This window comes from Natrix helvetica, assembly GCF_964273705.1.
Source record: "Natrix helvetica genome assembly, chromosome: 4".
NCBI classification, from domain to species: Eukaryota; Metazoa; Chordata; class Lepidosauria; order Squamata; family Natricidae; genus Natrix; species Natrix helvetica.
In genome coordinates this window covers 105,075,150-105,089,075 of record NC_138550.1, presented here as the reverse complement: position 1 = coordinate 105,089,075, position 13,926 = coordinate 105,075,150, and the positions used below count along the sequence as shown (strand labels likewise).

Below are 13,926 nucleotides of genomic sequence, written 5' to 3'. Positions count from 1 at the left end.
TTGTCAGGGCATGTAAGGCGCTGCCCTGTCAGCTGACATGCACATGTTGGCCAGCTGCATTCACCCTTTTTTAAAGCCATTTTTCACCCTCCCCAGGCTCCAGAGGCTTTATAGGACCCTGGGGGGGTGGAATTCTGGGAGTTGAAGTCCACAAGTCTTAATGTTGCCAGGTTTGGACACCCCTGCCCTAGAGAATTGCCCTGCATGGCCTCAACCAATCAGAATACATTTCTTACACAGGAACAGGAAACAAGGGAGGTGGGGCCGAATAGAGTATTAAAAACCCAGCAAGCCCCTTCTTGGCCCTCTTCTTCACCCAACATCTGGAAGTATGTGACCCCCCTTTTCTGTTCAGGAACTCAAGCCATGTGATCCTGTCCACCATTAAACCATCTTTCCAAGCAGCCTCCATGTCTCCAGTGTCTTTTTCCCCACTTGGAGCCAAACCCAGAAGGGCATTTCTTCCAACACACTGTTAGGAAGTTTCTCCTTAATTACAGATTGCTTCTCTGCTTGATTAGTTTGCATCGTTGTTTCTTGTCTTGCCTTCTGGTGCTTTTGAAAATAGGTTGATATCCTCTTCTTCGTAGCAGCCCCTCTTGTTTAAAAAAGGATGAATAACTTGTTGCAGAAATCCAATGTTACCTAGAAAGGAATGAAAGAATTCTAGAGACGCATACATAATTTGGCCAACCTTGGTTGAAAAAAAATCCACTTAAAATTAGAGTTCAAATAATTGTTAGTATTTAATTGTTATACAACCTGAATGTTTACAAAGATATGTGTGCCAATCAAACTATGTGCTATATAATAGTAAATGGAAAATATTTCCTTTATCACTGAACTTGAATGGAAATCAGTGGCAGCTTCCACTAGATGGCAGTCTAACCTTAATATTGAAGCTCTGTTTTTACAGTGCTAAAGCAGTGCTTGCTGAATTAATCTAATTAACCTAGTCATAAACTATTCTGTCATCTTTTAGCATAGTATGTTGAGAAAATACAGGCAATGAGCATGATCAACAATGTGTGAAAATCTGCCATGTTAGAACACCATATGCAAAAAATCCAGACAACCACTGGATGGCTGCCAAGAGACACACAGGTCATCCGTGCAAGGTCAGTCCCTCTAGGTCAGTGGTTCTCAACCTTCCCAATGGTGCGACACTTTAATACAGTTCCTCATGTTGTGGTGACTCCCAATCATAAAATTGGTGTCTCGGTTCCTAAGACCATCAAAAATATGTGTTTTCCGGTGGTCTTAGGCGACCCCTGTGAAAGGATCGTTCGACCCCCAAAGGGGTCCCGACCCACAGGTTGAGAACCACTGCTCTAGGTAGACCAGACCAAAAATCAACTGTAATGCACTCTTTGTTACATCCAAACAAGATTGCCAATACTTCTGATCCGTACCATCAAATCCATGATGACATAAAATCAATGTAGCAAGAACACCCTTTTTTCGTGGAGCCTACCATAAAAACAGAAAATAGTCATCCCGCAATTGGGTAGCCAACTCCAAACAGGACCTCCCCTGCATTTTGATATGGGAGACCTTCAAAACACTTGCTTTTTTCCCCAAGGTTGACTCAGCCTTCCATCCTTCCGAGGTGGGTAAAATGAGGACCCAGATTGTTGGGGGCAATAGGCTGACTCTGTAAAACTGCTTATTGAAGAAGCTTCTTCAGTTCTAAATAACAAGCAGGGAAGAGAAGGATTTATATTATTTGCAGTCCTCTGGGCTGTTAGCACTCAAATTCTTCTGTTCCCCATACCTCAATTTAAAACCGTAGAAGTTTCTTGGATGAGAAGCGAATCGTTTTCAGGGGGGGGGGCAAGGAAGTCCAGCTGCCTTTTGGAACAAGCACCTTTGGGACAATCGTGACCTGGATGATTGGGAATCTCCAGACAGGAAAAGTGGCTTTTCAGTAAAGACTTCCCAGCTGATTTTTCTCAGTTGCACAACATTTTTATTTTATTTTTCCAGTCATTAATTCAAACTTCCTTCCACTGGGTGGCTGCTTTGGCAGGTCGGCTTTGTGTTTACACAGTGTGTTTTATCCTATCTGGCACTGCCTTTGTGCCAGAACATAAACTCTTTGGCACCAAATAAATTACAATTACGGCTACAGTAGTTAAGGATGGCTGTTTTTGAATTAAATTTCTGCATTAGGCCAAGAAAGTTAAGAAAGGAACTGACTTAATTTCTGTCATCTGCTAGTTCTTTTTTTCACACACAGGAGAACAGACAAAATAATTTGGACAGTTCATCTTTGGACATGACCTGGGAGTTAAGTTAACCATGACCATATCTGGATATTATATTGATTGGAGGCCATCAGGGGACTCCAGGACTGTGAAGTTGAAAAAAACAATGGGAGAAAATAGGAAAACACATTCCATATGCTGCCAGAAATTGGAAGAGTGTTAAACTTGAAGACTTCCCCCCTATTTTATCTGCATTAGGCCAGGTGAGAACACTCACCTAAAGGTGACTATTTTGAGTCCAGATGCTACAGAAGGCCAGGTTAAACAAGACATCCATATAACTTAAGGTGGATAACATGAGCTCCCTCTTCATTTTAAAATGCCTGAATTTCTTAGCTGGGACAGGATGCTGGTCTGCCTTTAACCCAGTTAAATGTGTGAGAGATGTAAACAAGGTTTTATCATTCAGATTAATATCCTTGTGTAATTCATGATACAAAGCATTAGTCCTTACAGGTAATAGGAGGGGAAAGTTTGACCGGACTTTGCTACATGTAAAAGATCCCAATACACCACCACCACCCCAAAAAATCTTGCAAGAATAAACTAATTGACAGTAAACAGCAAATGAAAAACTGCAGCTGTAAACCGTCAACTAGAGAAACGGACAGATAAGCCAATATTCCCAACTGTCTGTTTAAAAAGATAAACCCTCCATGCTGATAAAGTTGCGACGACTCAAATGTTCTTGGGGATCGGTTGAGTAAATGTCACCATCGTTTATTTGAATCCAGGTCTCTGGATTTATACGAACGCTGAACTATTAACTAACTCGCTTGACGGGCTTTGTACGCGCGAACCACAATTAGCCCGTGATGCGAACTCGGTCTCTGGGTAACGCCTGTGCGCAAATCTAAGTTTTCAGTGCCAGAAACCTCGCTGTGTTCATTGGGGCGTACTTATCGGCGGCGGCGGGGGGGTTGTTTTAAGACTGCAGCCTGAAACGCCTGCAACCGCGCACAGGACGCAGCCCGCTGTATTCTGCCTGACACGCGCGCAGTCCTCCGGTTTGTCATCCCCTGCGAATCCCGACCCCCATCGGGCTTTCCAAACTCTCTCCCCTTTTCCTTCTCTCCTCCCCCCGCGTGCTTGCCGAGTGGCACGGTCCTCCGCAGAGCGCCTGCGCCGCGGCTTGAAAGGCGGAGCCGATCCGTGTGACTCAGGCAAGAAGGAAAGGCGGCGGCTGCCATTTTGAGGAGGTTTTTTTCCGCTCCGACTGACGCTTCCTCGTCGCCTCCCGCTTCCTCCGGACCGAGGACCTCCTTCGCGCGCTATTCCTTCGCCTGAGAGGGGACAGGAGGGGGGGCTTCGCTCGCTCTCTTGCCTCCTGCCCTTTCAGCTGCCGGAGCCTCGTAGCTCAGGGTCTGCCCGGCCCAGCCTGCCTTCGCCTTCGCTACTTCCTCCTCCTCCTCCTCCCTCTCCTCCTCCTCCTCCTCCTTCCTTCGCCGCCGCCACCATTTGCGCTCCCCCGGCGGCTCCGGGGCGCCGAGCTTAGGCTATGGGGACCAGGCTGCTGGGGCTGAGCAGCGGCAGTGCGGGCGGCCCGGTCGTCGTGAACAGCGCAGAGGGGATGGGGGAGCTCGGCGGCTTCTTGGTGGCTTTATCTTGACATGGCTCCTACCCGTGCTGCTAGCAGCGCCGCCGCCACCACCACAGCCTCCACTGCTCCGCCCGCGCCCGCCGGCTGCGGATAGCGAGCCCAGGCCAGGCCGCCCTCTCCGCTCCGCGCTCTCTCGCCGCCTGCGCCTCCCACCGAGGTGACAAAATTTTTAAAAAAGGAGAGAGAAATTTAACTTTTTTTTTTTTTGTTTCTATGAGGGAAAGTTGAAAGAGGTGAGGGAGGGCGTTTGGTTTATTTTATTTTTTTATTTATAAAAAAAAAGTCGAACTCCTGTCCGAAGCAATTACGAAAGGGACGAGCGGGGTAACCTCCCCCCACCCCCACCCCTTTTTAAAAATGATTTGATTCGACTCAACGCAAAAGCCCCAACGGCTATTTTTGCTTCTCTTAATTTTTTACTCTCTCTCCCCCTTTTGCAATTGAGAACGTCTGGCCTCCCTCCTCCGTGCTTTCCCCTTTTCAAAAGGAGGGAAATTGGAGCCAGCTGAATGCGAGAGAAAGTCCCGGGACTGTGGGCTGAGTCCCCTTCCCTCCCCCTGCGCTGAGCACAGGCCCTTCTCTTCCTCTTCAGGTCGGTTAAAGGGAGAGAGAGAGAGAGAGAGAGGAGGCGACATCGCACCAGCCATGCCCAGCCCCAACTAAACAAGTGGCCGTTGCGGCGGTGGCGGAGAAAGGAGGACAGTTGATGGGGATAGACAGCAATTGGAGTATGTAGGTCTCTTCCCCTGCTGAGGGGACTGCTAGATAGCCTGGAGATCTTTAGGCCGGCTACTCCCTTTTTGGCTTCCCTTTTAAGCTTTGATTGATGGCCACCATGATCCCCGTTTTCTCTAACAGAGGCGGCCTCGGGGCGACGACCGTGTGCCTGATTGTGAGCGTGATGAAGTTAGAAATGACTCTGCTGTTTTCCAAACTTCTTGCTCTTCGGCAAACCAGCACTGTGTTGTCTGCTGTTGATGATTTTGTTAGTAGGGAAACGTCTTGCCTCCCGGGACATCCACTCCTCTTCTGCACTCCTTCCTTTGCTTTTTCCCAAGTCTAATCATCATTGAAAATTAAGCAGGCAGTATAGCAATAGCAGCAATCTTGGTAATAATAATCAGCAGAGTCATGAACCTGGGTGTGATAGAGTACTGTCTTTAATTTCAATTTTTTTGTTTGGGTTTTTTTGGGGGGGGCTTGGGGCAAAGAAACAACACCCAAATGGATTGGGTCCATCCCCTTTATTCCTTTTTTTATGCATATAAATTGTGATAAGATTTTTCTCCTGTTCTTGCCCCTTTATTCCTGTGGTTTAAACTGTGTATATCAGTGTATTTTCTTCAAAAAAAATCTTTTTGGGTAATGTGTGCAAACCCTTTGTCCAGTAATGGTTGGACAACTACTTACTTTGTTTTATGACCCCTCTAGTAAGACAGTCTTGTAAAACAATTGCCTGAGGTGCACTTTGGGGGTTTGCCTCTGTTTTATTGATTCAGTGGTATAAGCAGGAATAAAATGACTTGTTTCTGTTGCACTTGAGTCTTATGAAAAAAGGGCCCACAGTTTAGTGACAGTTTCCAAAGGCTTTTGTACCATCTGTATTATAAAATGGGGGACCCAAACTCCCGGAAGAAACAAGCTCTGAACAGACTTCGTGCTCAGCTTAAAAAGAAAAAAGAATCTCTAGCTGACCAGTTTGATTTCAAGATGTATATTGCCTTTGTATTCAAAGACAAGGTAATCTTATTTCTGTTTGTTATTTCAGCATATAAAATACATACTTAATGATCTTGAAAGTTTTTTAGAATCAAAACAATGGAGAATATATATTAAAGGCATAAGCTTTTCTTGGCATAAAAAATAGACTGTTTATTGAATACATTTCTTAATGCACATAACCACTAAGTACCATAACTTAATGGTACTATTGTAAAGTTCCATTGTGTTTGTTAGTAAAATTACAGATGTTCAAGTGTGGAAGGATAATTCTAAATATTTTATATTGTGTGGGGTTTGTATGTATGGTGCATGAGAGGAATATAGGCACCCAAAACTGAATTTAACCCCCTCCCCCAGCAAATTGTGTCTTTCAGCCAAACTCCACTTATTTAAAGACTCTGATTTTAATATTAGTATTTTTCATTGAATTAAGAGATGAATTTTTGCTTTGCACACATCCTTTTAAAAGTAAGGTTGAACTTCATGATAATTAACTTTCCTAAATTTTATATTTGAACTTCAACATTTATTTCTTAGTAACAAATGTTTCTTAATTTTCTTTTCTTTAGAGAAAAAAGTCAGCACTCTTTGAAGTGTCTGAAGTGATACCAGTTATGACCAATAATTATGAAGAAAATATCCTGAAAGGTGTGCGAGATTCCAGTTATTCCTTGGAAAGTTCCATCGAGCTTCTTCAAAAGGATATTGTACAGTTACATGCACCACGCTATCAGTCTATGCGCAGGGTAAAATTATTTTTTTTCTTCTATTTTCGACAGTCAAATGTTTTTCTTACAGTCCTTGCTCCAGCTGTGCTTTTGGATCAAAGATTCATGGTCAAGTACAATTTTAAAACAGATGATACTGGTTTTACTAAGAGAAATACTTCTACAAGGAGTTTCCTTCTTTTCTATTACATCTTTAATATTAATATTCAGTATGTCTTTACTGATATGGAATTTATTATGTTACCTAGTAGAACTTACTGTATTTCTTTTAAAAGCTTTGGATATATAAAAAGACATGCAAAATTTTGAGATTATGCTCATGAATAATATTTTATAGTAGAATATACCTATGGTTTGTCCCTAGTTTTAATTTTCCAAGTCTCACCTACCATACCTTGTTTTATCAGATATCATTGCAATAAGGTAAAATCATCCTATTAAAATATATTATTGAATATTAATACTATTGAATATTAATATTATTAAATATTAATAATTCAAAAGTATATATCCTAATCAGCTGCTTTGTCTTTAATTTCTCCAAAATTATCTTGTACAATATTCTGAGTTCTTATCTATGAATAGATTTGTGATCAAATGAAGGACCCTGCCATGATGTGACAACAGTATCATGTAAAAATTGTGATTTACCTATTTGTGTCAGCATCAGGTCACAAGTATGTAATTGCAGTTGGGTGATAATGTCACGGCATATATTTCCATTTTGGCCTCATCAGTTTTTTCTGTTGCCCCTGGATTCTCCTAATGGAAGTGAGCGAGATTATTCTCACAGGGTATCCTTGAGTTATAACCATTATGGAGCTTGCCCATCATGGTTGTAACTTGTGATGGTCATAAAATGGATTGGTCATGTTAACCAATCCGATTTTATGACACTTTTTGCAGCAGTGAACATCATGGCCGTAAAGCAAATGACACGCTCATAAAGCAGACCTATAGTTTGCTATGGGGTCACATGACTGCAGGATACTGCAAACTTATATGCAACTCTGTTACCAAGTGCTTAAAGTGTGGTCACATGACCATGGGGTGGGGGGACTATCGGAACTTTGAATCCAGGTCATAGGTACTTCCAAGTAGACACTTTGGAACTTCAAATGCTCACTAGACAATTAGGCATAAGTTGAGGGCTACCTATATTGTGTCCTTTTTCTTCAGCTTTTCTGTGCTCCTTTGGAGAATTTTTCAGTCAAAAATTTCTTTTAAAAATTTACAGAGGAGGAGAATCTATAGAAATCATCATTAGCAGGAGATACCTGTAAAAACATTACTCACAAGATGCTCTCCAAAGCAGGTGGTTACTGCTTATTCAAGATCTAAACCAAATAGATTAGTCCTCACAGAAAAAACCCATGACTTAAATTCTATAAATTATGTATGCTGGATTTTATTAAAGTGGCAAATATTAATATTAAAAATTGTTTGAACAAGAGAATACTATAGTTTCAAACTGAATTGTATGTGATGACTAAGTTTGATGCTTTAGTTTGGGTAATTTTGTATAGAAATTCTCTCTTAAAATTTCCATGCTTGGATTTAACAGTTGGATGGGGTACAGGTAGTCCTCGACTTACAACCACAATTGAGCCCAAAATGTATGTTAAGTGAGGCAGTGAGTTTTACCTCATTTTGCAACCTTTCTTTCCATAGTTGTTAAGTGAATCAAGTATAATTGGTAAGTTTGTAACCTGGTTGTTAAGTGAATCTGGTTTCCTTTGAAAAGGTGATCACATGTCCTTGGACACAGCAACAATCATAAGTATGAGTCAATTGGGGTTTACAAAGGTCATAACTGAAAAATTGTCATAAGTCACTTATCAGTGCTGTTGTAACTTTGAATGATAACTGAATGAACTGCTGTAAGTCAGGTCTACCTGTATATGTGGGCTTTATTTTAAATTTGAAAGATGTTTGAGTTTGAGATGTCTTAAATTTGGAAAAAAATGTACTATTTAGAATAAAAAAATCTTAATACTGTATGTGTATAAATTAATTACATGTACAATTTGTTGTTATTGATTAATACATCTTTGCATGCTATATTGGATACCATTAAATGATTTTTATCTCTTCAGGATGTGATTGGCTGTACACAGGAGATGGACTTCATACTTTGGCCTCGGAATGATATTGAGAAGATAGTCTGTCTTCTGTTTTCTAGATGGAAGGGATCAGATGATGAGCCCTTTAGGCCTGTTCAGGTATGGCATATGAAGATAAAACTCAAGTAAGCAGATGGTATTTCAAATGAAAACCACTGCCTTTTAATGCTGATCAGATACGACTTTTGGATTTCTGAAGCTGCAGTTAGCAATCTGGTGCCTTAATGTTACTTTGAATAAGACTTCCATGTACTCAAATAAGCCTAGACAATAATTGGCTATTATGGGGTTTGTAATGCAAAATAGATAGAAAGCAGTAATTGTCTACTTGAGTTAGTGTTGATTACAGCACAAGATGCGTAATTATGAGTATTCATGCAAACGGATCTGGATGACCTTGGTAGTTGTGATATATTGAAGGTTTAAGTCATAAGGCATTCTGCTATTTTTAAAATATTGCTTTATTTTTTTGAATCAATCTCCTAGTTCAATAAGCTTATTTTACTTTGATTAACACTGTATAACAAATAATGCACAAATTGGTTGTGAGGGCCCCAGTAGTTATTGGCACACTGGGTGCCATACCCAAAAAAAATTGAACAGCACTTAGAAACTATGCATATTGACAAATTTTCCATTTGTCAATATTGAATTACAAAAGACGACAGTGCTTGGATCTGCACATATGCTATGCCAATACATTATGACATCCTAGGTACTTGGGAAAAATCTGATGCATATGAAGGCCAGTATGAGCTAAAGAACTGGCAGCTGTAATTTCACACCAAAAAGTTCTAATATGATTTAACAATAGAAAAAAAAGTTTTCCCAATTGCTAAATTTGTTAAACTTATACAGAATAATAGCTTGTAAATTGGAATAGGGGAGGCAAAAGAATTGAATACTTTTCTTCAGACTCCAGAATTTAGTATTATTTGATTCAAAAATAATTTCATTTGCCCATAATTCAGTTGGTGGATCTTAGAAGGTGACCCATGTTCTTTTCTTCTTTTTTGTTCCCCTCTGGGTTTAATTTCTTTGTAATTCTTTTGTCTTCCACTAGGTTTGTTTTGTTTTTAAGTTGGTTTTTTTGACAGTTGTGGGCACCCAGAGTTACTGGGCATCAGAGAGCATGTAATAGTTCAAAAAATATCTACAAGACTGCTTTTTAAATTTTCAATTAAAATATTTTTTGTTGTTGAATATTTTGAATAGGCCAGGTTTGAATTTCATCATGGTGACTATGAAAAGCAGTTTCTGCATGTACTGAGCCGAAAGGACAAGACTGGAATTGTTATCAACAACCCTAACCAGTCAGTGTTTCTTTTCATTGACAGACAGCACTTGCAGGTAAACTTCTTCCAGTATACAATAATTGCTTCATTTATTATTTAGCAGTTGTCATGACAGAACATTGAATATAGATGGATAATACGGTGCATACAATACGCATTAAGCATAATATAGTGAGGTATAACAATTAGCTGTTTTTTTGTATTTTGGTAGTGTAACGAACATTCAAACAGGCAGCACACTTTTAAATTGTAGAATTGAAAAATATAGATTCGAGGCACGCAAGCAAATATGTCTGTCTGTCTGCATCAATAGGTTTTTTGTTTCCCTAGTACTGAGTCTCTACTGAACTTTTAAAGTGTAACTTAATGTAGCCTTGGGAAAAGCATTTTCTCTGAGAGAAGAAGTAAAGTATAGAACTCTGATAAAGTTGCATATCCAGTAAAAAAAATAGTGACAGATTTTTAGTTTTGTTCTCTATGCTTCCTTTCAAGTTCCTAAATATTTCTGAAAAGACAAACTGGGAGAAATTTAAAGCTTTTTTCCCATGCATAAAGAAACCCCTATCCTTGGTTCTGAAATTATGTATTTTTTACAGACTCCAAAAAACAAAGCTACAATCTTCAAGTTATGCAGCATCTGCCTGTATCTGCCACAGGAGCAACTCACCCACTGGGCGGTTGGTACTATAGAGGATCACCTCCGCCCATACATGCCAGAATAGGGTTCTGGCCAGCAAAATGGGGAAAATCACAGATTGCAGGAGTGTAGTTTCCACTTTCCTCGCCATTTATTCTTTCGGAATAGAAGAAAATGGACACATGCTCAGAACACTATCCATCGTGAACCTTGATCATCCTGGATTATTTTCTGTTATCATTTGTATCTCAGAACTTTTTTTTAAGATGTTTTCTGCATGGACTTTATGAAAGAGAATGCTCTGCATATTTCTGCATTGCATGAGCATCTTACCAAAATGTGAAATGAAGGGACTGTTACACACTGAAAGAAATGTTATCTGAGAGCACAAAGCGATCATTTATGGTGGTATGTCCATTTGTGCTGGTCATGTCCCCTGTTTCAGTATTCATAGGGTGAAAAGTGAATGTAAGGGTGTAAAAGCCTTCTAAGCGTTGCTTTTAACATGATTGTATCAGAGCTGTGTCAGACTCATTTTGACGATAAGTTCTCTGGCTTGCTACAGTAGATGGCTTACTATGGGAAAGAAATCTTTTAAGGAAGAAAAGCATCTCATTCATTGTAGGCATTAATTGCCTCTCATATTTTACTTGGCCATGTTTGAGTTTACTAGCATTCTCATTTTTTGGATCTCTTTCCCCAGTTTGCTGTATAACTAAATGTAGAGTCTGTTAAGTTGAGTACATTTTACAGACCTGGGGTCTGAAGTAGCCTAAAGCAGCTAAATTAAAAATAGCAGCTGCAGAAACAATGTTGGCAGAGGATTGCTTTTTTCCCCGAGAGTTGACTTGTAAAATGGCTGGTGAACTGAGTAGGAAATACTGGTTTCCAAAACATTTCTGACATGGAAAACCCTCAGAGGTTCGATAGGGTGGGTGGGGTGGGGTGGGAGGAATAAGATCAAAAGCATTTGTGGATTTAATTGTAAAATATTGTTTGGAGTGTCAAAGTTGGTTTTGACAGAACATATTTTGTTTAAGATTGTGCAATGAACATAAGAAAGACTACTGTATAGTTTTTGCAAAGAACGCTTTGCTTATGGGTTGAATAATTTTACTGAAGTAAATCTGTATAAGCCAACTCCCTTTGGGTAAATCTAGTGCTTATCTGTTTAAAATTTGTATTTAGCTTTTGTTTGGAATTGGAACAAATGAAAATAAACAAATTAGTTGAACGTTTATCTGCTCTATTAAGTTATGAAGTCCATACCAGTTGTAAGGTATGCAAGCACTAAATTGATACCGCAACACAATCCATGACAGTATCAACTGATAACGTAATGTAATTCTAGAATGTTGAATTGGTATTGGACCGATACAGATTCAGTGAATCTCACTAGCTCATCTGGACAGTCACTTTGTAAATTAGTTCAACCTAATTATCTAGTGATAATTATTAATATACATTTGGAAGAGAATATGCTATATATGCATACGTGTAAATGTTTGTGAAGAGGATGCTAAACCAGGAAACTGGCATTTCTTGGGAACAGAATCTATTTTTAATCTTTTTTTCTATTCAACTCAGAATTACTTGCTAATTAAAATAGCAATTTATCTATTAAAAGGATTATGCAAAGGGAAACATTTTTATATTTACTTCATTATGATAAAGTACATATAATGTTGTTTTACAGGATTTTACTGAAAAGGGTTAACAGAAATGACATTCTCCCTGCTTCTAACTTGATGGGAAAAAATTGTATCTTCAAAATCAGCCAGATGAAATAGTATTAACTATTGATTTACAGAGACCCCACATATAACAGAAGACATGACATGAATAACATTGAATATTTAAAAGGAATGGGAGTAGCCGTAACATGAACACTTAAAAAAAACCAGACCCTATTATCCTTGAGCCCATTGAAATACATGTAAAGTGTGAACCATACAGGAAAATTAAGATCCTGTCTCAATAGCTCATTAAATTGAACTTCTCTACAGTTCCTACTCATAGCAATTGCTCAATTTATTCTTAAAATTCAGTCCTATCAGAGTCCTTAGCCGAGACCAATTGCTATAAAATTGCAGTTCGTAACTTCCTCCGTTTGGGTTTTTTATGCTCCATAGCAATAAAGATTCTTTGTTGTAATCATATCTAGAAACTAAGATGGTCTCGAAACCATCTCTGGAATCTTAAGAATTGTAGTTGGTATTATGGCATTCTGCATTTATTAATTTGCTTTGTTTTACATTAAAAAGCAAGAGAATTTTATGTGGAATACATAATAAAATTTAAGGTTTTTTTTAAGGATACAGAAACGTAAATTAAAAATTAGATAACATGCTTGATGTTATAGAATGTTCTCACATTACTTTTTCTGTTACAAATTAGCTTGAACCAGTCAAGTCCATGCAATACCTGTATAAAAGGTTGTCGGTTTGATCTTTTTCCTAAACATATAGAACTTAAGGGCATCTACACTTTTTGTAAACATGTGACATAAATATACATACTTTAATATTTAAAGAAGTCTTTAATCTTTAAAACCCTAACATACATGAAAAATTCAATGTAATTATTTACTTGATTTGTATAAGTGGTCCTTGCTTTATGATTGATTGGTTGCTTACCAACCATTCTAAGTTACGACACCCAAAAAAAGGGACTTCTAACTTGGCTCTGAAGTTATGACAGTTGCCTCCCCTGAAGCCATGTGACTGTACTTTGGGCAATTGGCAACATGGCTGCATTTGTGGCCATTTACAATTCCCTGTAGTCACATTAACATGTTTTACAATGGTTTTGCAAAGCCAACTATAGAGAACAATAGATTTGCTTTCTAATCATGGCATTCATTTAATGACTTGACATTTGTTTTACTATCAAAGCATTTGCTTAATGACCACTGTAAAAACAGGTTGTAAAATGGGGTCAGTCATGCAAGAGACCCATTTTACTACCATTACTACTGACAACCATAATGTGTAGGTTCCATTAGGGGTAATCACTCGACTATCTGTACAGCTACTCATCTGACTGGTGTGATTAGGTGGCCAACAACATATAACTTGACAGCTTATTAAACCTAGAAAAACGTAATAGCACTTAGCAATAGCACTTAGACTTATATACTGCTTCACAGTGCTCTATAATCCTCTCTAAGATGTTTACAGAGTCAGCATATTACACCCAACAATCTCTGTCATTTTACCAACCTCAGAAGGATGGAAGGCTGAGTCAAACTTGAGCCGGTCAGGATTGAACTGCTGGCAGCCGGCAATCAGCAGAAGTAACCTGCAGTACTGCATTCTAACCACTGGCCCACCATGGCTCATAAAAACCAATCTACAGTAAATCACAACCCCCACCATATAGGTTCCTAGAAAGCATCCAATCTCCATCCATGTCTTCAAATCCTTCTGAAAAGCTGGTAAGGTTGGGATCAATCTACCTTTGGAACTGGTGGAATAGGTATGGTGTCCCAAAGCACAGGTACTGCAACCCAAAAAGCCAATTTTCTGATCCCATAGATCAGGGGTGTCCAAATT

The 13,926-nt window shown here is 39.2% G+C and overlaps 1 protein-coding gene across 1 annotated transcript; it reads left to right on the top strand.

The window, feature by feature from the left end:
- The first annotated feature begins 3,413 nt into the window (after positions 1 to 3,413).
- On the top strand, positions 3,414 to 11,610 carry LOC309390678 (uncharacterized protein C6orf62 homolog). Its single transcript, XM_081950264.1, has 5 exons — positions 3,414 to 5,607; positions 6,159 to 6,335; positions 8,414 to 8,539; positions 9,656 to 9,790; positions 10,332 to 11,610. Exons 1-5 carry the CDS (start codon positions 5,479 to 5,481, stop codon positions 10,455 to 10,457), a joined length of 693 nt encoding a protein of 230 aa, XP_081806390.1. The 5' UTR covers positions 3,414 to 5,478; the 3' UTR covers positions 10,458 to 11,610.
- Positions 11,611 to 13,926: the final 2,316 nt, after the last annotated feature.